Source organism: Sminthopsis crassicaudata, chromosome 3, assembly GCF_048593235.1.
Source record: "Sminthopsis crassicaudata isolate SCR6 chromosome 3, ASM4859323v1, whole genome shotgun sequence".
Classification (NCBI taxonomy): Eukaryota; Metazoa; Chordata; class Mammalia; order Dasyuromorphia; family Dasyuridae; genus Sminthopsis; species Sminthopsis crassicaudata.
The window spans coordinates 477,380,968-477,406,263 of record NC_133619.1 but is presented as its reverse complement, the minus strand read 5'-3'; the positions used below and the strand labels follow the sequence as shown (position 1 = coordinate 477,406,263).

General features: G+C 36.4%; 1 protein-coding gene across 7 annotated transcripts in view; it reads left to right on the top strand.

The window, feature by feature from the left end:
- MTUS2 (microtubule associated scaffold protein 2) overlaps positions 1-25,296 on the top strand; it is a 763,366-nt gene that overhangs the window by 544,730 nt on the left and 193,340 nt on the right. For all 7 annotated transcript variants that reach the window (XM_074303560.1, XM_074303559.1, XM_074303561.1 and 4 more), the window contains one exon: positions 17,340-17,438. In XM_074303560.1, coding sequence (XP_074159661.1) covers positions 17,340-17,438 — 99 coding nt within the window. The remainder of the gene's footprint in view (positions 1-17,339; positions 17,439-25,296) is intronic.

Below are 25,296 nucleotides of genomic sequence, written 5' to 3'. Positions count from 1 at the left end.
CACTCCATCCCAATTAGGACACTTGCCACCTTCTGATAGAAGTGCATATGAGCAGTTGTATGGTCAAATTATGGATAACATGAGAAAGAAGAAAAGAGGTAAGATGCTTTAGGGAAAAGACCAATGGGTGTAAAGTCAGTTGACCTGAATTCAAATAATTCAAATCCTAGTTCTGACATTGTCTGGCTATGTGACTATGGGTGATTTAAGTCTTATATATATATATATAAGAGGGGGGGGAGGGAAGAGAGAGGCAGGGAAGTGTTATTGTTATTGCTTAAGAAGAGTCACAGACTGTATAATAAGCCCATGAATGAGCAACAAAACTGGGCAGAACTCAGCTTTAAGCATTACACAAAGATTGGTCCGTTAGCAGATTGGGGGGCTGGGAGTGGGAAGAGAAGGATTTTTATTCAGGTAGTAGAGTTATGTTCCTGAAATGCTTTCCTCCACCTCCTGCTGCCTCACCCTCTGCCTTCAGCCTCAAGCCCACAGGGGGCCAAACAGTCTATTATAGTTGAAACGCTGTAAAATAATCACAGAGGAGGAAGACAAAGTGTAAATGGTTGTAGAACGGTTGAAAATATTGGGGGCACATCCTCCATGGTCGTGAAACTTCCAGAAGCAAAAGGAATTGTTTTGTTGTTTTTTTTTTTTCAGATAATCTAGGAAGCATCATAATAACATGGGCATTCATTCTCTCACCAGAGAGGGCAATATAAATAGAGCACATATTTATACAAGGCTGAAGCTTATCCGGATGGTTTAAAAAATAATGGGAGATTGACTAGCAGGAATGAGATGGAACCTCTCTCTCTGGCTTATGGGGGGATACGGGGAGGGGTGCAGAAAGTAGGCCACTGGAATGCCTGCTCTCATTAAAAATATATATACTCTTTCCAAAGAGGCTGCCACACCTGTTATTTTAGCCAGCCTGCTTGTCAGCGAGGAGGGGGCCAGCAGCTAGTCCAGAGTAATGAATGCAAATGGCCTCTTCCAGCAGATTCCCCATTGTGAGTGTAGGCACTCATGTGTTTCTGGAAGTCTGCCTGGTGAAAGGTAATGGTCCTGGAGAAACATTGTTATGCAAATAATTATCAGGACATGGTCTGATTTTCTAGCTGAGGAGGAGGAGGAGCGCGGAATTACGTTTCCCTCTTTTGAACTTTGCCTGAATCTTCATGCTCTTATTCCCTATTTGGATATAATGCCATGGATGAACCATCAAAGGTATTCCTGCTGGCTTTGGGTATATTTTAAAATGAGTGTGATGGTGTCAATACATATTTAATGCAAGAAGTTTACAAAGAAAGTCCCTGTGGCGGAGGAGAGAGAGACAGGTGATTCGTCATTCGGAGATCTGGGGTTCAGAACTAGTTTTGCTGTTCGTTAGCTGTGTGACCGAGGGACACCACTTCATCCCTCTAGACATCCATTTTCTCTTCATGAAATGAGACTCGTGCGATCTTAGAACAAAAGCTGAAAGGGCTCACAGGGGTGATCGATGATGATGATGATGATGATGATGATGATGATAACTAGCATTTCTGTACTATCTCCTGCACGCCAAGCACTCTGCTAAGCACCTTATAAATATTATCTCATGTGATTTTCACAACCCTGGGAGGGAAGTACTATTATTACCTCCATTTTCCACATGAGCAAACGGGCAGACAGGGATGAAGTGAAGTGCCCAGGGGCACACAACTAGTAATCATCTAGAAATGGATTGAAATTTAGATATTCCTGATTCCAGGTTCCTGTTCTATCCACTGTGCCCCCACATTTTATCTGTGAGGAAACTGAGACCCAGGGAGTTGTGACTTGCTCAGGATCACACAGAAAGCAATCACAGGGATGAGGTTTAAACTCAGAGCTAACAAAATGAAATAAAGCTTGTGAAGTGATTGTTGTTCATTTTTCAGTCATGTCCAATAACTTCATGACCCCATTTCAGGTTTCCTTGGCAAAGATGCTGGAGTAGTTTGCTATTTCCTTCTTCACTTATGAAGAATTATGTAAATGTAAACTATTCTCCATATTAGACTGGATGTCATAGGAAACAGGTGTGAAAGGTTTTAAGCCAAGAAGTGACATGATGGTTTCATTATTTAAGAGAACACTGGACTCTCAGTTGTTTGTGCATGTATTAGAAGGGAAAGAATCTGGGTTCGTGGAGAACAGCTAAGAGATTTGCAATAATCTACGTATGAGGAAATGAAGACTCTCAAAATCAGCTTAAGAATGGAGAATAAGAATTATTCTCTTTGCCTTTCTTCTCAATACATCCTCTTTGACTCTTGGAATCGGTAGACCACTGTAGACCAGATGATTTGACATTAAGGTGACCAATAATGACAGCTGTCCTGTGAAGAAGGAGGTATTTGCATAGCAGGCCTCTTGGGAGAGTGGTCAGTTGCTGTTTTTTGAGTTATATCATGACTTTTTTATCCTGCCAACCCAACCTTAACTGATGACCTGCTTGGTTTTGTACTTGTCATTGGCAGAGTAGCTAGTTATTTCATGCTCTGAAAACCCTATACATGCAAAGATTTTTCACAGTCCAAAGCTTAAAACAAGCTTCAGATTTTGTCCTCCCTTCAACTTACAAACAGATGAGGAAATTAAGGCTTATAAGAGTTAAGTGATTTGCCCAGAATTACAGTTAGTAATTTTCTTTGGTAGGATTTGAACTCAGGTTTTCCTAATTCCAAGACCAATACTGTATCCATTATAGAAATTAGCTGCCTAAAGTTACAGATCAAATACCATTTAGCATTGGTACCGTCTACTAATTAAACTGAAGGTACAGACAAAAACAAAACAAAACAAAACAAAAAAGGAACAACAAAAAAAAAAACCACTTTATCTCTTATTACTGATCATTTCCCACTGTTGATTCATGTTGAGCTGACAGTCTCATTATACTTTAGAGGACCCAAAAAAAAAAAAAAAAAACCATATAAAAACAGAGGGGATAAAGTCTAATAAGCCAATTGATATTCGATAAGGGCAATAGCCCAGAAGTTTTCAAAGATAATTTTCACATCAAATGTTTGCTCTTTGAAGAAAAATATTGTTAAAGAAGGTTTATCTGGGATCAACAAAGTTAGAATGTAAGGGGATGGTACCAATCTGTCAAAAAAAACATTTATTGTACACACGCTGTGTTTGGTTCTGAGGAGACAAAGAAAGGCAAAAAAATGGAACCTGCCCTCAGGGAGTTCACAATCTAATGAGGAAGACAGCAAGAAAATGACTAGATACATTCAAGATATCTGCAGAATAGATGGAAACTAATCTCAAAGAAGAAGATATTATTAACTTAGGGAACAAGGAATATAGGAGCAATGGTATGGAACTGCACTATCTCATCCCTCATAGATAAACTTCTCTCCCAGATTAATTATACTTTAGTGTTTTACCTACTTCCCTTCTTTTAGAACTTTGGTTTTATCTCCATAGTGCAAATGAATCTGCTCCCCCACCTTCTCTGTGATCTTTCCTTTGCCTGATCACCTGTGACCAAAGCAAACTGGGACTAAAGCCTAATAGAGTAATACCTGATTCATTGTTGGTGGAACTGTGAACAGATCCAACCATTTTGGAGAGTAATCTGGAATTATGCCTAAATTGTTATTAAATTGCTTCTTCCCTTTGATCCAGCAATACCATTGTTAAGTCTATGTCCAAAGATAATTAGGGGAAAAGGAAAAGAACCTATATGTTCTAAAATTTTTATAGCAGCTCTCTTGGTGGTGGCAAAGAACTGGAAAATGCAAGGATGCCCATCAGTTGGGAAATGGCTAAACAACTTGTGATATATAATTGTGATGGAATAATACTGAACTACAACAAATGATAAGCTCAGTGATCTTAGAAAATCATAGGAAGACTTGCATAAAATATTGAAGAGTGAAATGAGCAGAATCAAAAGATTCTACACTATACACTATACACTAATACACTAAAAGCAATATTGTTTTAATAATGACTTTGAATAAGTCACTTTGACTAATATAAATATCCAAATTAACTATAAAGGACATAAAAAAGATACTATTTGCATCCAGAGAAAGAACTGATAAATAGAAGGATATATAGAATAATTTCACATTTATATATGTGAAATAGCTATTTCTAGGATTTGAGGCAGGGAGGAGGGAAGACATAAAGGAAAAATGGAAATTTACATGATAGCTTTATTATATATTTAAAAGGAAGAGCAGATTGTACATAGTAGATTTGCAGTTGCATGTGCAATCATCTTTATACTGGGTAATGGAAATTCTTTTTATTTCATAAATTAAAAATAAAGTAAGAGGAAAATGGCTTGTAGAGTGATACATGTTTTTATTTTAAACATTCACAGTCATAGCTGGGAATTCTGGCACTGATAGAAAATTCACCTATGGATTAGGGGAAATGTAACCCAAGAGTTAGAGGGCAAGTGGAGGCAGTAGATAGGGGAATAGAAAAGAGGTAAGGCTGTTATGACAGAAGGTGGGTACTGTTATTAGTCTTATGGGGCCAGATGAGAATCTTAGGTGAAGGCTAGTACTAAGAGGACACGTGCCTGGATATGGATGCCCAGGAGTATCCAATCAAAAATAGCCTCCTTGACTTCTGTTCTTCCCAGTTTCTTTTGCTCATAAAAGATCTAACCCAAATTGTACAATATGAAATTTAATGGGGAATAAATCTAAAATTCCATACTTGACCTAAAAAAACCCTCAACATACAAGTTGCTGGGAAATGTAAGTTTAATATTACATGCCATATTCCTTAGACAGGGCATTTCCCTTTGAGTCAGTGCTGTTAACTTGGTCATAGAGTAACAGACAAAGGAAAAGACTTTGCAAAGTAAAAATAAAAATCAGGGGCAAGAAGATGCACTTGCCCTTTACAAGGAAAACCAAAACCTTACATGAAAAAATAGATGAATTATTAATCCAGTTATTAATCTCTTTTTTTCCTTTTAATGTTTTCTATACTGTACATTTAAAATAGTCCTATGTAAATATATATATGGATAGATCTATGGATATATGCATATATATATATATATATATACTGTATATAGACATTAAGGAAATTTATTTTGCTTAATTATGCTTATTTATTATAAAATGTATTTCATTTTTCTTTTTTTAATGGGATGGGGGCTGGCAGAGAAAAAAGATAGGTTTTTGTTCATTTTGAAAAACAGAAAAAATGGGGTGCTTTAGACGTGGAATGTTGCACACACCCTTTCAGATGAAATCACTATATCATTAGATTTGCTGTACTGTTTTGCTTTGTGACAAGAGACTTCTCACAAATTGGGAGTAATTTGTAAATGCTGGTAATTAAAAAAATATATCAATAAAATTGATAATAAATAAGCCAATTAAGAAATTGAATAAAAAAACTTCAATTGTAAGGGATTAGAATATGGAGGCCAATGCCATCACAATCACTTGCTAATTTTTTTTAGGCTACAAAATCCTGAGTTTCCCCAGTTACAATTGCTACTACTAGGTTCTCCCATTACTCTTTTTTTTATTATTATTATAGCTTTTTATTTATAAGATATATATTCATGCATGGGTAATTTTTCAATATTAACAATTGCAAAACCTTTTGTTCCAATTTTTCCCCTCCTTCCTCCCGCCCCCTCCCCTAGATGGCAGGTAGATCAATACATGAACTAGCATACTTTTACTGTTCTACCACGAACATCCTATTTCTCCATCACTTTCATGGTACTGCCCTGAGATCCATAGGCTATAGACTCTCTATCTTAGTGAAATCTCTATCTTAGTGAAATCTCCTTATTTTACAGGTTAAGAAGTTGAATCCCAATGAAGTTAAGTGATTTGTCCTTCTGTGTCTCAGTATCCTCATCTGTAAAATGGAGACAATAATGGCATTTACTTCCCAGGACTGTTGTGAGGATCAAATGAGATAATAATTGCAAGACACTTGACACAGCATTTGGTACACAATCCTGACTCCAAGCCTAGCATTCTATCACTGTACCACCTACGGCCCATATACAAATGTTAACTGTTATTATTATATTACAGTTTGTACACGTAAACACACTTATGTACATATTGTCTCCTCTGGTGCAATGCAAGCTTCCTGAAGAGAGATCTTTTCATTTTTGGTCTTCAGTCTCCCTGAACTTTCTTTGAGTGGAAATTAAATACCTCCCAAGACCATTTGTTCTACCTTTGGACAGTAATTGGTAGGAAGATTTTTCTCACATCCAGCTTAGATTTCCATCTTTGCAAATTTATCCCCATTGTTCCTGGTTCTACCTTCTGGTACCAGATAGAATAAGCCTATTTCCTTTTCTGTGTGATCATTTTTCTTGGAAACAACCTTCATATTTCCCCCGAATCTTCTTTTCTCCAGGCTAAATATGTACATATCCTTCAACCAGTCATAATGACAGAGACCTCATACGCTCCACGATTTCAGTTATTACCTCTCTGAGGTGATCCCTATAACCAAATCTATAGATAGCATAATCTACGTATTGTGTAATGTATGTATGTTTGTATGTGGATACATGTGTCTCTGCATACATGAGTGTACACAGTGTTTATTTTTGTTGTGTATGTGAATGTATGTGTATATATATGAATGTGTGTTATATATACATATGTTATATGTCCATATTGATGCATCTGTATCGTGTGCATGTATTGTGTACTGTGTGCATGTGTCTGGCTGTATATGTGCATTGAATATCTGTATATGTGTACATATTTTTATGAGTATATGTATTGTATATCTGTTATATTGTGTGTATATTGTGCATGTATATATGCATATATGCATATTTGTGTATATGTATGTATATATTACACACACATATATGTGTATGTGCATTTTGCCTATAAAAGATCCTTAGGGCTCCAAGTCCCTATATTTCATCTATCTGTCAAAGCTTTGCAACCACCACAGTTAAGGGAAGAGGAAGGATGTAAGCATTTACTAAGTGACTACTATGTCTCAGGCACTATTAAATACATTTTTTAAACAATAACTCATTTGAACTATAACACATGTAACATGTATGGGATTGCCTGTCATCTAGGGGAGGGGGTAGAGGGAGGGAGGGAGAAAACATAATTAATTAATCAAAAAAAAAAACCCCACAAATAACTCATTTGAGCCTTACAGCTCTGAGAGGTAGATGCTATTATTATGCCCATTTTATAGCTGAGGATGTTGAAGCAAACAGAGCTCAAAAGTCTTGCTTGTGGTCACACAGCGAGGAACTGTCTGAGACTAGATTTAAACTTGGATCCTCAGACTCCAGACCTAGTGCTCTGTCCACAGCTCCACCTAATTGCCTCAATGTATTTATAACTAAATTGGCCTAGACTCAGTAGGGCCATAACAAAACTCATGTTCTTCTCCCAGATACCTGCCCTTCTCTCTAATTTTTTCTGTTTTAGTAACAGGATCTTAGAATAAACTTTATTTTTCCTTATAATTCTTCTTCCAGTAACTGAAGTAAGTATGCAAGTGAAGTTCCTCTATATTACTTATAACTGCTTATCAAATAAGAGTCTCTGGTATATCAGCCAGAATTTGCTGGCATTCCAATAAATCGTTTAGTTGCTTTTTTCTCTGAGTTTGGGAACTCATAGGCGGCAGAGTGCACAGAGTACTAGGCTGGGAGTCAGAAAGACCTGAATTTAACTCCAGCCTCAGCCATTTCCTAGCTGTGTGATCCAGGAAAGTTACTTAATCCTTTTTACCTCAGTGTCCTCTTCTGTAAAATGAACTAGAGAAGGAAAAGATCAACTGCTCCAATAGCTTTGCCAAGAAAATCCCAGGTGGGGTCATCAAGAGTTAGATGGGACTGAAATGATCGAATAACAAAAACTTATATATGAGGTTGGATTAGACTATACTGGCTTAATGAATATTGGCTTATTCCATGGCATTTACTCAGAGTTGTCATAGACAGTTGGATCACATTTCTACCCTTTTTTTCCTTTTCCCTGGACCTGTAATTTCTTAGGTTTAGAGAACTTGTGGTTTAGAAGCTACTTTCCTCAATGAAGATCTGCAATTGGTCTGTGACTTCTAATTTGAGAGTGACCTATGAAACTCAGAAGGAAAGCTGCCTGGTCCAGGGTCACACAGCCAATATGGGTCAGATGAGAGTCTAGAATTTAGCTTCTGGGATCCGCAGCTGGACCACGCTGCTCTCAATTCTTCTTATACTGCCTTTGATCTAGATTTTCATGGGACTTTGGTGTGGGAGAGATTGCTTAGTGAATGTGCTTCCTTACAGACAAATGTTTGTGCTCTATACATCTAGTGATGTTAGCACTGGTAGGAAAATAGTGAAAATAAAGGCAAATTCCTCCTTTCCTTTTTTGCTAAGGGCTGGGAATATTTTATCTATTGTTAGGCAGTAGGTGTGTTGGATGACTATGCTGAATCTTTGTATTCTTTTTTTTATTCTTTGTTGAAAGATATGATGAATTACTGAGGGAGAGGAGGGAGAAAGAGTTGGAACCAAAAGTAATATAAAAATAATAATTTTTTTAATTTAAAGAAAATGAAAGCACAGTAAAAACTAAGACAATGTGTATTCCTATTCTGACTTAACTTACTAAACTTGAAATGAAGTTTAATATTTGGAGTCTAGATCTATTATCTCTAGACTCCAGCGGGGTAGAAAAAGAAAGTTAAATTTAGAATAAGAAGCCCTAGATCCTTCCTCACCTCTTACTATATTTGTGAAGGTCTTGAGTAAATCACAAGGTTCTGGATCCACATCTTTTTTCTTCTGTAGAATAAGGGGATTAGAAAAGGTAACCTTGAAGGTTCCTTCTGATGTAAAGATCTGAAACAAATAAAGATGAATGAAAATCTCTGTGGCCACAGCGATTGATACAGTGCTGTTCAATGTGTCTCAGACAATTAGATGTATGACTCTAGATAATTCACCTAACCTCTGTTTCCTTCTCTAAAAAATGGCTTTAGTAATAGCACCCCTCTCCCTGATCTTTCATTCAGTGGTATTTGTGGTAAAGATCAAATGAAATAATAATCACAACTATCATATACTGAATAATTTATATACTTTAGCTATTATTATTCGTTGTAATCATATCCCAAAATATTAGCATGTTCAATGGCATTCATTTCAGGAAAGTTCATTATAGAGATAGCCTAACTATGGTTTGTGTTTGTGGTTTTGCTTCTTTTTTAATGAAACCAGTTTTATAGAAAGAAGTTTCTTAATCTCTTGAATTAAAGTGAATGTAAATTATCTATGGATTTACCCTAATTATACTTGCCCTTTTTTTGAGGCTTTCTTAAAATGAAGCTGCCAGAGTGAGAAAAGCTTAAGCATATGTTGCATTCATTTTGACACATAGATGGCCTTTCCCCCCTCACCTACTACTTATTCACATTCTTTCAGGGCCTCATAGATCATACAATGTCCTAATTCCCTCAGGAGACCAGATTGTTCTCATCCCAGAGAATCCATCATATTCCCAGCTTTGCTCATTTTGTCTCAAACAATGTGTGGCAGGATTTCTCATTACTCACCAAGGACATGACTCGTTATGATTATTTGCAGGGAAGGGGGAAGCTGAGGAGGGGAAGGAGAAGAAAGGAAGGAAAGGGTTTACTGTAAGGCCTTTCCTGCTTCTGAATAATTCACTTCCTTTCCGTCTGTTTCATCTAGGCCTGGGAAGGATAAGATTCACCATGAAAATATGCTCAAAAAGAATTTTTCTCCATACCATGACCAAATAATCACATCAAAATCATAAGTTTAAATTTACTTTGCAAGTTCTTTTCAATGGATTGCCAGTACTAAATGGACTCTTAGAGTTTTATGAGAGCTTATATTTCAGCCTAAACTCCTTATCTTGTAAATAAGTAAATAAACTAAGACCCAAAAAAGGTGGGTGACTTGTCCAATGTCTCAATTTAAAATCAAACAATTAAATTGGAGCTATGATCTTGGATGTCATCTCACTTCTTGGGACCTTAATTTCCTCATCTATAAAATCACAAAGTTGTACTTAATCATCAAGACTTCTAAGAGTGGTTCTAATATCCTGTTATTCTAAGATTCCTTTAGACCAAGAGAAAGAAACTGATTTTTCTAAAATTTGTATTACTTGTACATTATATGGCTGTAAGACATAGAATCCAGTAATCTCTAAAGAATTGAAATTTCAGATCTAGAATGATGAAAGGGTATAAATAAATCTGTATATGTCTTTTCTAGGCAAATTTTGGTGTTTTTGTAGTGACTTATTTGGAAATAGCTTGTTAAAATATACTTAAAACTTAATAATGTGTTGTTATAGTGGTTCATTAACAAAATGTTTTAAATTTGCATCTAAAAATAAATAGTTGAGGTGGAATATTACAGCTGGCAGTGACATTTAACCAGAGAGATTTAATTGAAGAACAGGACATCAGAGAAATACTTGATAGGAAGAGGAGCAAGGGTGGCTGGGATGCAATCTGTCAGAGGGAATATCTAAATTCATAAGAGCACAGTTCTATTTGATAGACACTACCTAAATATCTTTATAATCTAGATTGCTATATTGCCATATTCAAGCTGTTCCTTACCATGTTGCTCCATTATTCTAAGATAGGCTTTGATGGGTTAGTTTTTTTTAAACTCTTGTGCATTGCCAAACTGACTTTATCCCATGATCTTCCCCATGTTCTGGAACTCAACTAATTCGGTCATTTTTCAGCTCATTTCCATTTGTTACATTTCTGTTTGTTTCTCTCATTTGAATCATTTCAATTTAGATTGCTTTCTTTTCTTCACTCCACTCACTTCTTGTAAATCTCACCTTGAAATGTTGCCATTCAATTTATCTTAAAAATGACATCAAAGCCCGTTTCCTAACTACATCATTCATTTCCCCGTTATCCCTTTACAGTAACATGACTATAAGAATAATTACTTGCATTGTTACCTCTTTTTAATTTCATCCTTCTCTTTACCCCACTCCATCATTCTTCAGTGACCTTGTGCTATTATTTCCCTAGTCTGTGGAAAACCCAAGCTCCATGTCCTGTGTTCAAAGGCTTTATGGGGCTTATACTCATGCTGCTGCTTTATCCTCCTTTCTTCTTAGCCTATTTTATTAACCCTGGAATTTACCTTCCTGGTTTTGCTGCCTATTATGTTAAAATCCAACGCAGATTTTATTTTCATTTTCTTTGGAGTGAGGGAGAAGGTGATCAATTCTACTCGATTCAATAAGCATTTATTTAAGTCATGTCAAAAGTGTAGAATACCTTCTAATCATTATCTTGAATTTAATTTTTGTTACATAGATTGTCTCTTTGGATAATACTGAATTGTACTGTCCCATTTAGTTAGATTTTTTTTTAAATGGCAACCTCAAATAAAAGATATTAATCTAGACTGCAGAGCCTTTGAGACCTTACCTTGTAAAATAATCTGTATTTATTCTCACAGCTCCTGTGTTGAGGGGCTTTTGCTTCAGCAGTCAGAAATGAAATGATGGTAAATCTTGTTTTTCATAACTTGTTCAGGAATGAATTACAAAAGATGGTTTTACTGGGATATCATGAATGTCACTCATTTTGCTGGGAAAGAGGCTAATCACAGATGAGGATCTGAGCCTTTACATTTTCTTTTTCATCATCTGAGCTTCTTTTTACAGATCCCCAACCAAGTGCATCTTTCATCTCGGGGACTTCTGAAGGCTCCTGGCTATGTTCTTTGTTATTAAGTATTTTGGAGTAATTTGTTCTGGGTTGAATTGCCTTCAAAAAATTATTTTTAATGTCTTAAAAAATAAATGTCTTACATAAGTGACAAAGCTTTATACTTTCCAAGTTTATGGCCCCCATAACTGAGAGAAAAATGGAGAATGTTTTTCTTCCTCCCCATGGACACTCTTAAACCACCTCCAGTTTTGTCCTTGGAAGATAAAGAATTGTCTTTGTTTATAGCTTGTCTGTGACTTTGGTATAGCTCTAAATCTGTGTATGAAAGGTGAATGAAGTTTAGCTGCTGACAGAGAGGGAGACGGAGGCCCAAGCAGAAGTAGTGTTGTGTGTGTGTGTGTGTGTGTGTGTGTGTGTGTGTGTGTGTGTGTGTGTGTGTGTGTGTGTGTGTGTGTGTGTGTGTGTTAGAATTTCCTTTCCCTTAGTGTATAGTATATACTACGGAAAAGGAAGAGGAAAAAACCCAGCAGCTTCTAGGGAGAGGCTGGAGTAGATAGAGAATCAGAAGGAAATGGTACGTTTCATTTGTAACCATCAGAGACTGACACAGACCAAACAAATTATGCCTTGATTAACAAGAGACAGGATTTTCCTTAATGACAAAGTCAGCTTAGCTTGGCTAGACCTTCAAGGAAGTTGGACAAAATTCCCTTAGACTAATACTGGCATCAAATCCTGAGCTCTATAAGGAGAGGAACAGTAAGGACAGAGAGAAGGAGGGAGGAAGACCTGAAAGTTCTGGGAAATTTCTATGAAAGGTAGATTGTCTAAAACACAGGTTGTCAGAGGCTCTGTAGAGCAATTTCATAGAGTGTGTGAGTTTGGATGGGGGAAAAAATTGACAGCTTTATTTTCACAAACCTCTAACTGGAATTTAGCACAACTTTATTTAAAAGCAAGATTATGAGGTTTTATTAAACTATCAAAGAGGTCCATAGCACCGAACAATTCAGAGCCCCTTCTCTAGAATCCATTTAGACTTCCTGGGGCTGCACTGTGTAACTGGAGATCAGGAAAATGACGTTTGAAAGGAAATGCTTCAGAGTCAGAGCTTACAGACATTTCTATTGAAGAATCTACTGAAATAAATTTCAGTCCGACTTCCCACCTGTCTCTTTAATGGATTGGAGGCATTTGAAATGTTTGTGCTTCCTATTTCCCAAACCCCACTTCAAACTAAGAAATGTTATGCACAGTGATGCTTTCATCAATTTAGCTTTCTAGTTATATATTTCCCTGCAATTATAATGGCTTTCCATTCTGGTTAAGGCCTGAAAAAGACTCAGGTAGAGGCTCTGTCTCCTGTGGAGCTGACCATTACTTAGATCACCCCAGGGGAGGTAGGTGTTACTGATTTAAGGGGAATTAAGTGATTCTGGGGCTAGGGGAGTTAAGAGAAGGTCGATTCTCTCTTGCTCTGACAGGCTATAAAATATTAAGTCGTTGACCCTGCCTTGAAAGGAGCACTGAAGTGGCACAATGACCATGGAGCAAGGGAAGCATTTGACCACAGCTCTCCAAGCTCCTCTGAGTTGATAAAGCAGAGGTTCCTTACCTCTTCTGGTCCAGAATTCCCTGGCTTTCAGCAACCCTTCCAAAACCCCATATTCAATATGATTTTCTTTAATTGAAGAAAAATAAAGCAGAAGTCCTACTCACCTATCGAATCACGAGATTCCTTTTCCCCTCCCCTTCTACTTTTCATCATCTTTTTTAATAGACTGTCTCCCAGTGAGTTCTAGAATAGCCTGCCTATCTTGTATCCCCAGTGCCTAGCAGAGGGGCTTTCCACCTCCCAAACCCCACTTCAAATTAAGAAATGTTATACACAGTGACGCTTTCATCAATTTAGCTTTCTAGTTATTTATTTCCCTGCAATTAAAATAACTTTCCATTCTAGTTAAGGCTTGAAAAAAGACCCAGATAGAAGCTGTGTCTACTATGGAGCTGACCATTACTTAGATCACCCCAGAGGAGATATATGTTACTTATTTAAGTGGGATAAGGGATAGCAAGCATTTAATAAATGTTTACTGATTGACTAATTCATGAGCAATCTTGGGAAGCCTTATGGAACCCTTCTCAAAATGTTTTCAACTGCAGAAAATAAAAAAGGGCATAGGACAAACAAACCAAATATGTTTGAAAAAAAAAGATGTAAAATCAATCCGCAACATTTTTAACTTTCCCAACTAAAAACATGTGCATGATTTTATTAGTAACCTCATCTTTACTTTGCATTGGCAACCTTGCAAATTCAAGGTTATAAGCAGTGGAGAAAAAGAAAGAGAGAGAGAGAGAGAGAGAGAGAGAGAGAGAGAGAGAGAGAGAGAGAGAGAGAGAGAGAGAAAGAAAGGCAGAGGCATGATACACACAAATTCGTTAAGTAACTGGTATCCTGCTATATTTCAATCCAGTCTCCAGTCCAGCTGTGAAAGACAGTTGAGACCTTGCCAGTGTTAGTGTTTTTTGACTGCATAGCCTTAATCCCAGCAACTTCTCCTTTAGTTTTCAAAGGGCAACCAAGGTAGCATATAGTATATAGCATAGTACAATGTCCTCACACCACCATCTGGCACAATGGAAGGTAAGATTCAGGTTGAAAAATGCTTTGGTCGGGGCAGCTAGAGGATGCCGTGCATAGAGAATCCCCTGGAGTCAGGAGGACCTGAGTTCAAATATGATCTCAGATACTTCCTTAACTATGTGACCATGACCAGGTCACTTAACCCCAAATGCCTCACATACACAAAAAAATTATAGTTTTAAGAATCATATTTGCTACACAGTATTCATGATGCTATAGATTACCTAAATTATATTACCTAAAATCAATAATATTGAGTTTGTTTTTTAATTGAGATGTTAGCACAGGTCACAGAATTCTAGATTACTAGCAAGAAAAAATGTTTTCCATGTTATGTTTTATTTTGTTCATTGTATTTCTTAGTTACTATATAATTATTAAGTTATTAACTATAATAATAATGAACAATTATTAATAATAATATATTATTTTATCAGAAAAGTGAATATTATCAGAATTAATGTTTGGTTACAAAGAATTGTATCCAGAAAAATGTATTTTCCAATTATCTCTAGCAAAAGATTCCAGTTTGTGGTGGTAGTAGGAACCTTCCCCTCTCTTTTTTTAGTTTCAGTGTGCCATTATTTGCATTTTTTACTTTCTTACTCTTTTCTAAAATATTAATCACAAAAGTAGAAGATTGACTGTAATTTTTTCCCATCCAAGTTCACAGACTCCCTGAAATTTGAAATTTATCTATCTATAGATCAATTGGATTTTAATAAGACTATGAAGTTAAGAATCCCTGAAATTTAGGAAAGGAAATACATCTTAAAATTCACCATGCAATTTAACAACAATAATATTGATAGCAATTAGAATGTTTCTAGCACTTTAAGGCTTATTAATCATTACCTCATTTTAATCTAATAACTTTGAGACAGTTTTAAAGATGAGGAAACTAAGGCAGATTAAGTGATGGTCTAAAGTCACTTTAAGCAAGTGTCTGAACTCCTAATCTAAGATCCTATTCACTGATACTTGGCTTATGCCCATAAGAAATTAAAGATAGGTATTATTTTCCATAAGATAACTTAACCATTTGCTAGATATTCAGATATGCCTTCATAAACTATTTTTATCCCACAGGAATGTGCATGCCTCAGGTTAAGAACCCCTGTGACAAAAGTTTCTAGTTTTTACTTACTTGGAGAGATGCATTATCATGGAAGAAAATACCAATCAAGCTTCATTTTGCAACTGAATAAATATTTTAAAAGATTAAAATAATGATCCCTTACAGCATAAAAATACTCTGCTATTCCTTAAAAACAAAGATGTGTTAAGGTCCCTGGTACATAGTAGGTGCTTAATCAGTGTCTATTGATTGTTGATGGAATTAGAGAAGGGGAGAAGAAAAAGAGAGATTTTTGTTTGTTTTGTTTTGTTTTTTAGGAATGTACTGTCTCGAAAATATATGGATCTGTCCCAGAAAAAAAATCCAGGCATAGTAAGAAAAACTCTAGCCTTGAATGAAAAAGACTTGGGACTCTCTTCATTCTAATTATATGGCTTTACACTTTTTCTGAAACTGTATCCTAGTCTGTAAAATGAAGATAATACATGCACTCAGAGCAGCGAGGTGATTCAGTACATAGGGCACTGGCCTGAAGTTCAAAATTGGCCTCAGACACTTACTAGATGTGTGATCCTGAGCATATTAATGAAAATCCATGAATGATCATAGAACTAGATTTTAATAATTCCATGAAGCAGGTCAAGTATACATGTGACACATTTCCATTTCTTCAAAAAAATTTCATTTTGCTAAAGTTCCGATCTTCAGGGCTTAGTCTTTCTTGGCTGAGTTAAACAGAAAATTAATGTAAAGAAACAGAAAATTAATGTAAAGAACCACCACACAATTTAAAAATCAAAAAGAATCACTGATGTTATTGTTGGGCTCTGTATTCCTTGTGCCTCGTGATGTAAGATCATAGGATTAGATCTGGAAGGAGTCTTAAAACCCATTTTCCAGATGAGATTACTAATACAAAGAGAGATTAAGTGATTTATCTAGAGTCACAGAACTAGTAAGCGTCTGATGTAGGATTTAAACCTAGATCTTCAAGCCCAATATTCTCTCAACTTCCATTTGTTGTTGTTGTTCAATCCTTCCAGTTGGACCTAACTCTCTGCGACACTGTTTGGGATTTTCTTGGCAGAGATACTGAACTGCTTTGCCATTTCCTTTGCCAGCTCATTTTACAAATGAGGAAACTGAGGCAAGCAGGGTTAAGTGACTTGCTCAGGATCCCACAGCTAGTCTGAGGCCAAATTTGAACTGAGGGATGTGAGTTTTCCTGATTCCGGTTCTGGCACTCTATCCACTATGGCACATACCTCCTGCCAGACTGCCTCTTAATGTTAGTGATTACCAGATACACTCAATTATCTCTACCTATAGATGGAACAAAGGAGAGTAGATCTTGAAGCCCTCCCACTCTCCCAAAGCCAGTTTTATATTTATATTTAAGTGTTGAGGTTATACTCTCAGCCACAAATGAGTTACCCAAAAGGATCTTGGAATCATGTCTGTAGTCTTGATACTATGAAAATTAATTAGGATCAGAGGAACTCTCAGGTGAATTGGGGACTTCAGTGATGTTTCAGTCATTACTAATTATGTTTGTGGAGTTTTATTAGCCTTTGTTTTCTGGAAATACACTGATAGAGAAAGAGGACTTATGAATGAGGAGAGGAAATTTTAATCCCCAGATAAATCTGCAGGGTCACTAAGGTACCAGTAGCCTCCAGACGTGGAGTTTTGTTTCATCAGATCAGAGTCAGCAGTTTACTTGGCCTTTTGACTGCCAGAAAATATATCATTTCGGTACAAAAAAATGAATCTCTGTTAAAGGAAAAATGGTGATATCCACACTAAGTCATCCAAATATTATTTTAAAGAGTTTGTTTTTTATTCAGCTCTATTCTGACTGACAACTTATATTATAGTTTCAGGTATAATTGACTATCCATTTCATTTTCATAGGTTCAAAAAAGGAAGTGCAAAAAGATCAAGAAGTAAATAAGCCTGCTGTTTCATCCCCCAAAAGACTGGCAGCTTCAGCCACGAAACTTCACTCACCAGGTATTTGGGAGCTTATTATTATGTTGAGGAACTCTTAACCTTGAAGATTCATCTCCTTCCAGCTCCAGTAATATAATGGTGGGAGCCTTGGAGCATATAAAATTCTCACATTCTGCCAAGGGCATGGTTTTTGATCATTGCCAAGGTAAAATCATTCACATGGCATATTCATATGGCATAAAAGCAAGATATCATCACAATGTATCAACATTGGAGTACGTTGTGTACATTCATCTGGACAAGCAATCTAGAATTGGAAAATAAACACTTTGAAGAAATGGTTCCCAGAGTTTAGATTTCCTATAAGGGAGACACAAAGCTCTATATAGAAAAAGATAATATATGTTGGTTAATGGTAATCAGGAAATCGTGGTTTAAATTCAGATTTAACTAAGCTAACAATTGTTGATTGTGTTTGGTATGTTTTTTTAATTGATATATTTTTAAAATTATGAATAATTTTGAGAGTTTAACTTCTAGAATATCATATTATGTTATTGATGAATTTGTAATTTAGAAAAACACTACACATACATCATACTCTGAATAACTGTAAGTTAGCCACCACCTAAAAGGTAGAGGATAATCACATAGAGTCTGTTAGTAGGTTATAGCATATTAGAAGTGAGAAATTATATGGAAAGCATGACAAAGTTTGTCATTAGAGAAATGCAGCACTTAAAAAAATGAACATATTACATGATGATAATGAGGAAGAACCCATGGCCAGCCATGTTCAATGGTATCAATTGGTATCTATCTAGGGCTATGGATAGAATATTCAAATATGGATTAATTTCAAATATGGCTATGAGATCCCAAAAAGTCACTTAACCTCTGCCTTAGTTTCTTTGACTAAAAAAATGGGAATACTGGGGCAGCTAGGTGGCGCAGTGGATAGAGCACCAGCCCTGAAGTCAGGAGGACCTGAGTTCAAATAAGGCCTCAGGCACTTAACACTTTCTAGCTGTGTGACCCTGGGCAAGTCATGTAACCCCAATTGCCTCAGCGAAAGAAATAAATAAAGAAATAAAGAAAGGAAGGAAGGAAGGAAGGAAGGAAGGAAGGAAGGAAGGAAGGAAGGAAGGAAGGAAGGAAGGAAGGAAGGAAGGAAGGAAGGAAGGAAGGAAGAAAGAAAGAAGAGGAAGAAAGAGAATACTAAAAACAGCTAGATCTCAGGGTTTGAGAATCAATGAAGTAATATTTGTAAAAGGCACTTAGCACAGTGCCTGGTATGTAATAGGTGTGACATATGTGTAGATATATTTTATAATTAACTATATTCCTTATTTTTGTTGTTAAGTTGTATCTGATTTTTTTGTGATCCTGTGTACACCAGGCTTTGTATCCTCTCTCAAAGTCTTATCTAAGCTCACGTTCTTTGTTTCTCTGATAATTTCCACCTCATCCTTTGCCATCCCCCTTTCCGTTTACCTTCAATCTTTCCGAACATCAAGGTCTTTTTCCAGTGAGTCCTGTCTTCTCACTATGTAGCCAAATCTTCAAAGCTTCAGTTTCAGTATTTGACCTTCCAGTGAATAAACTCACTAATTTCTTAAATATTGATTGCTATTTTATACATTTATATATTAATATATTTACTTATAAAGATATATGTATATAGAGATATATACTTACTTCTTAATCCATCCATATAATGTCAAGAGAACATAAAGAAGAACATTTGGATATTGAGTGAACATCTATTCAGATTTATGAGGAGACAGACATAGATGAGTCTTACCAGATGAGCAAACCTCTGAGGGGAGTACAGTCTACATTACTGGAGGGAGTTTCCCACATCAAGAAGACCATACAACCATTGGAGGATTTAGAGTTTATCTATAGATCAGAATGAGTTTTATAGGTTTTCAGAGCCTTAGAGACCTTATAACCCAAATTCAAATTCAAGAATGAATTCTCCTGGGGAAAATAGCCTTACTTATTTTTTTATTATTTAATTTTTAATTTATGGAAAAACAAGAATTTTTGTAATATAGTATAATAAAAAGATGATTGCACATGAAACTGCAAATATGTTATGTGCAAATTGCTATTTTTTAAATATATGTTATTATATAAATTTCCTTTTTTCTTTTCTCCTCTTTGTCCTGCTCTAGAGACGGCTACCATTAGATACAAAGAGGTTTTATATATGTGTGTGTGTGTCTGTATGTATATATATGTATGTGTATATATGTATATTCTATATATATACACATATATGTATATATACACATATGTGTGTACACATGTAAAATTATTCTACAAGTATGCCTATTTGTCAGTTCTTTCTCTAGATGTATAGCATCTTTCTTTGTATGTCCTTTATTTTTTATTTGTGTATTTGTAATAGTCAAAATCACTTAGTTGCTCAAAGTTGTTCTTAAAACAATATTGCTGTTACTGTATACAATGTTCTCTTGGTTCTGCTCATTTTGCTCTTCACCATTTCATGTAAATCAGTGGTCCTCTAACTTTTTAAATAGGGGCCAGTTCACTGTCCCTCAGACTGTGGGAGGGCAGGACCATAGTAGAAACAAAACCTCACACTCTGTCTCCGCCCCTCAGCCCATTTGCCATAACCCAGCGGACCGCATAAACATCCTCATGCCTTTTTTAGATCACTGAGCTCATCATTTCTTATAGCAATCATATTTCTTCACAATCACTTGCTATAATTTGTTCAACCATTCCCCAACTATGGGGAAACTGAGATTTCTAGTTTTTTGCCATCACAAAGAGAGTTGCTATATAAACATCCCATTCTCATTCAAACTTATAATTACTATTTGTGAATTTCCCTCCATCTTATTTTTACTCACTCTTTTCTTTCTCAGTCACTCTTTTTACTTTATCCCTGTTACTTTATTTTTCTCCTTCACCCTCCCACTTCATATTCCACTATTATTATAAAGATATTTTATTTTTATTTAATATTTTATTTTTTATTACTAACTAGCTTGAAGATGAGAATTCTTCATATTAAAAAGTTGAAGATGCCTAGAAATTAAATGGCATTAATCAATTATGGAATTTCTGTTTTTATTTAATTTTTTGTTACATTTTGTTACAATGATCTCTTTCTCTCTCCCTCTCCCTCTCCCTCCCCAGTCCATACTAGAAAAGGTTACCATTGACAGAAATGTGTGTATATATGTATATAAGTATGTGACTCCACCCTATACATGCTTCTATTTATCAATTCTTCCTCAGGATATAGATAGCATCTTCCCTCATAAGTTCTTTATGGTGGATTTGAGCATTTATCATTCTCAGAATAATTCAGTCATTCATAGTTTTTCTTTGAACAATATTGATGATAATGTGTATAGTGTTCTCTTGGTTCTGCTTATTTCAGTCTTCATTATTTCATGCAAGACTTTCCATGTTTTTCTAAAATCAACCAGCTCATCATTTCTTATATCACAATAGTATTCCATCACAATCATATATCATAACCTTTTAGCCATTCCTCATCAGTAAACATTGAATAAGCTGGATAATATTTCTATTCCCCCTTGTCTCTTTCTTCCCCAAATTAATAACAATAGTATTTATCATGTGTCATGCACTGTGCTAAATTACAATTGTTACCTCATTTGATTCTCACAACAGCCTGGGAGACAAGAGCTAATATTATTCCCATGTTATAGATGAGAAAACTGAAGCAAACTGAACCCAGTGTCACAGAGCTAGTAAGAGGCCAAATTTTAATTCAGATTTTCCTGAGTCCAGGTCTAGCACTCTATCTACTGTGCCACTAGCTTCCCCAAATTGAGGAGAAAGAGTGCTGGCAGAATTTTACACTATGGCCTCTAGGCCCCTTCTGGTTCTAGATGTAGAATTCTAGGATTTAGGTTGCATGTGGTCACTCAGCAGCCCGGCCCAAAATGATTCTAAGTCCTTGATCGCCCCGCTCCTGAGTCTCACCCCTTGCCTGCCTTGGGGAAGCAATCCTTCCAGGCTGAGTCCTGCCATATGTGTATATATACATATATAGAATATATACATACATACGTAGAATATATACATACATACATAGAATACATATATAGAATGTACATACATATAACCTATTTGTGTTTGATGGTAGCCATCTCTAGAGCAGGACAAAGAGGAGGGAAGAAGGGTGGCAAGTGCCATCTTGTTTTCTCCCCTCTTTTTTCCCCTACCCACCACCCCATCAGACAGCTTGCTAGCCCCCAAGGCTAGACAGGAAAATCACTCTTGCCAGTCGTGTCCCTATCTCAGCCAGACCCCCACCCATTCAAAGAAGGCTCATGAAGAGAGAGAAGGAGAAGTTGGAGGGGTTTGGGGCGGAAGTGACTACATTTGAAACCAGACTTTAACTGAAATAAAATTGGATTGGTTTTAAAAAGGTCAAATCTCAGAGAATTCCCAGCCAATGCATTGAATCATGAGGTGAAGTGGGGGTTGGGGGGAGAAGAGAGAGAGAAAGTGTACCAAGCTGGAAAATACTTTATTTTCTGCCACAATTTTGCCCAAAAAAAAAAGAATTGAGATTGGTGAATTGCTCGAGATGGAAAGCTGACAAAGTTTTGGCATCTGTCTCTGCAATCCAGGGTATTCAGGCCTCCATATTGCACTTTTCGGTTCTTGTGCCAAGTCAGCTTCTTAGCTGTAAAATTATGAAGTGGATCCTTCTATTTAAAATGCTTGGAAGAGAGGGGAATCCTTGCCGATGAATATTTTATAGGCTTTTTCCACTTACAGGGTTTCCCAGATGTACAGCCTTGGCACGCAAGGCACTCATTTTTAGCTTTCTGTCCTCTCTGGCTGCTGGCCTCTCCCTGGAGGCCAAAAGAAAGAGGAGGACAAGGAATTCCATCTCTTTCATTTTCTCTGCCATTAACTAGAGGCCACAGACCGTCAGCAGTGGTTCCATGGAGGGAAATATAAAGCACAGGTGAACATTCCGGGACTCACTCCCCAAATCGTGGAACCCATCAGGGACACGAGCCTCCTATGGCTAGAAGGCCACGAGAGTGCTGATACAGACATCTCTGAGGCACAGACTGGGCTCCCTGCCTGGAGTAGAGCTGCTCTTAGCCCTGCCTTCTACAATCTCTAGTTTTCTTCAGGGCTCAATGCAGATAACTCAGGAGACTTAAAGGAGCACCTTCCCCGCTGCTAGTGCCTCCCTCTCCTCCAAAAGCCCCTTGTGTTTACCTTGTGTTTTATTTCACGCATTCGTTCATGCATTATTTCACTAATATGACTATCCGTGCCTGATCCATAGGAGAGCCATGTGAGCTTGTATTGATCTGATCTGTCACAGTCAAACACACTGTACCTTGATTCCAACCTAGTGATGTCACTTTGGTCCTCTTCGAGCATGAAGGGCAATCATTTCTTTTTATTTTGCATATGTACACATAGTGTTTCTCCTCACTGTATAGAAATGCCATGGGGGCAGAGATAGCTCTCTAATATCCTACCTGGGACATTTTGTTGTCATTCAGTCATTTCAGTCATATCTGACTCTCTGTGACCCCATTTGGGGTTTCCTTGGCAAAGATACTAGAGTGGTTTGCCATTTCCTTACCCAGCTCATTTTATAGAAGAAAAAACTGAGACAAACAAGATTAAATTATTTGTCCAGAATTCTGGCTAATTTGGATCTGAGTCCAGATATAAAATCAATTTTTTCTGATTCCAGGTCTGACGTTCTACTATGCCACCTAGCTGCCCGCTGTACCCACAGCTCCATGTTGTGTCTCCCTATCTTCTTGAGTTGAATTGAGTCATAGGATCAGAGCATCCTATGACCTAAGATGTCACTGAATCTAAACCCTCCATTTTATAGATAAAGCCCCACAATAACTTGCCCAAAGTTATTTAAATAGCCTTTATTCAAATCAAGACCCTTTGATTCCATATTCTATTTTTTTTTAATTTTTTTATAATAGCTTTTTATTTTCAAAATACAAAGATAGTTTTCAACATTTATTTTTGTGAAACTTTATGTTCCAGATATTTCTTTTTCCCTTTCCCCCATCTCTCTCCCCTAGACAGCAAGTAATCCAATGTAGATTACACATGTACAATTCTTCTAAATATATCTCCATATTTATCATGCTGCACAAAAAAAAAATCCATCAAAAAGTTAAAAAAATGAGAAAGGGATAAAAAGTAAACAACAACTAAAAAGATGATAGTGCTATGTTGTGATCCACATTCAGTTCCCATAGTCTTTCTGGATGCAGATGGCTTTCCCCATCACATATCTCCAAATGTTGATGCTCTTGAAATGAAAATAGAACTGTAAAATTTTAAAGAAAATTTATGTGTTAATGGAAGTTAAATGAAATAAAAATGGTTATAAAGACCTCAAAAAGCGAAGGTTAATAATAGTTGACATATACAGAGCACTCTGATCTTTGTAAAGGCTTTACATGTATTACAAACCATTATCTCTCACTGTCACTTACTACCTGTGTAATTGCATAAATTCTTTAACTTCCATGAACCTCATTTCCTCATCTGTTAAATGAGGGAGTTGAACCAGAAAATGCTTAATTTTTTTTCAGATCTAAATCTATAATGACATAAAATCAATTGTTCGCAGTTTCCAAGAACTGCTCACTAATTAGACTACATCTAGATCAAATACCCAATTTTACAGATCAGAAAACTGAGGCCTAGAATGATTAAGTAACTTTTTTTTCCTTTTGTTGGTAACCACAGCCTCAAATTTCTAGGTGGTTCAATGGATAGAGTGCCAGGCCTGGGGGAAGGAAGCTTCCTCTTCTATAGTTCAAATCTGATCTCAAACACATACCAGTTGTATGACTCTGGGCAAGTCACTTAACTCAATTTGCCTCAATTTCCTTATCTGTAAAATGAGCAGAAAAAGGAAATGGTAAATCACTCCAGTATCTTTGCCAAGAAAACTCTAAATGGGATCAGAAAAAGTCATTTCCACTGAAAGGACTCATGGACAGCACATATTCTCAAGCATCCAAGTCTGCAAACCAGATTTTTTTTTCTTTTTCATCACCTTCAATACCATAGACACACACATACACACACACACACACACACACACACACACACACACACACACACACACACACACACACACACACAAAGAGTCCTTTCAGGTCTATATCACAGTATTTCAATTATCTTTTCCCTTCTATCCACTTACACTGTGACCACTGAGTTCAGACCTTATTACTTCTTATCTAAACTATTTTAACAGCCTTATTAACTAATCTCCCTTCAGACTCTCCCTTCTTGAACCACAATATTCTTTTTAATAAAGTGACCCGACTATATCACTTCCCTATTGCTTCTGGGCTAAAATGAAGACTCCTTCTCCTGGCAATTTAAGAACTTCCACAATCTTGGGAGCATTTTTAAAAACTATTTTGTATGTATAGTATATATTCTTTCTCTGTGAACATGTTGTACTCTATCGTCCTATAGAATATGAGTTTTTTGAGGGCGCTGATTTTTTTTGTTTGGTATTTGTATCCCCATCATTTAGTGCAGTATCTGTTATCAGGTGTACTTTTTAATGCTTGTTAACAATAATTCTGCCCTTCCAGAGATAAGAAAAAATAAATTTCGAAAACCATTATGTCTAAAAGAAATAGAAAAACGTACTACTTTTGAAGTCCTGAATTGCTCTAGCCCCATTTCCAAAATCTTTTTTCCTAAGCAGAAATAATGTGATACAGTAGGAAAGAATATAAAAGCCTTATTCTGAGTTCCTGCTCCAAAATTTCTAATAGTTTACAGTCACTAAATCTCCTAGAGACTAACTTTCCCTATTTGTAAAATAAAAATAATATATCCAATTCACAGTGTCCTGGTGAGGGAGACAGGG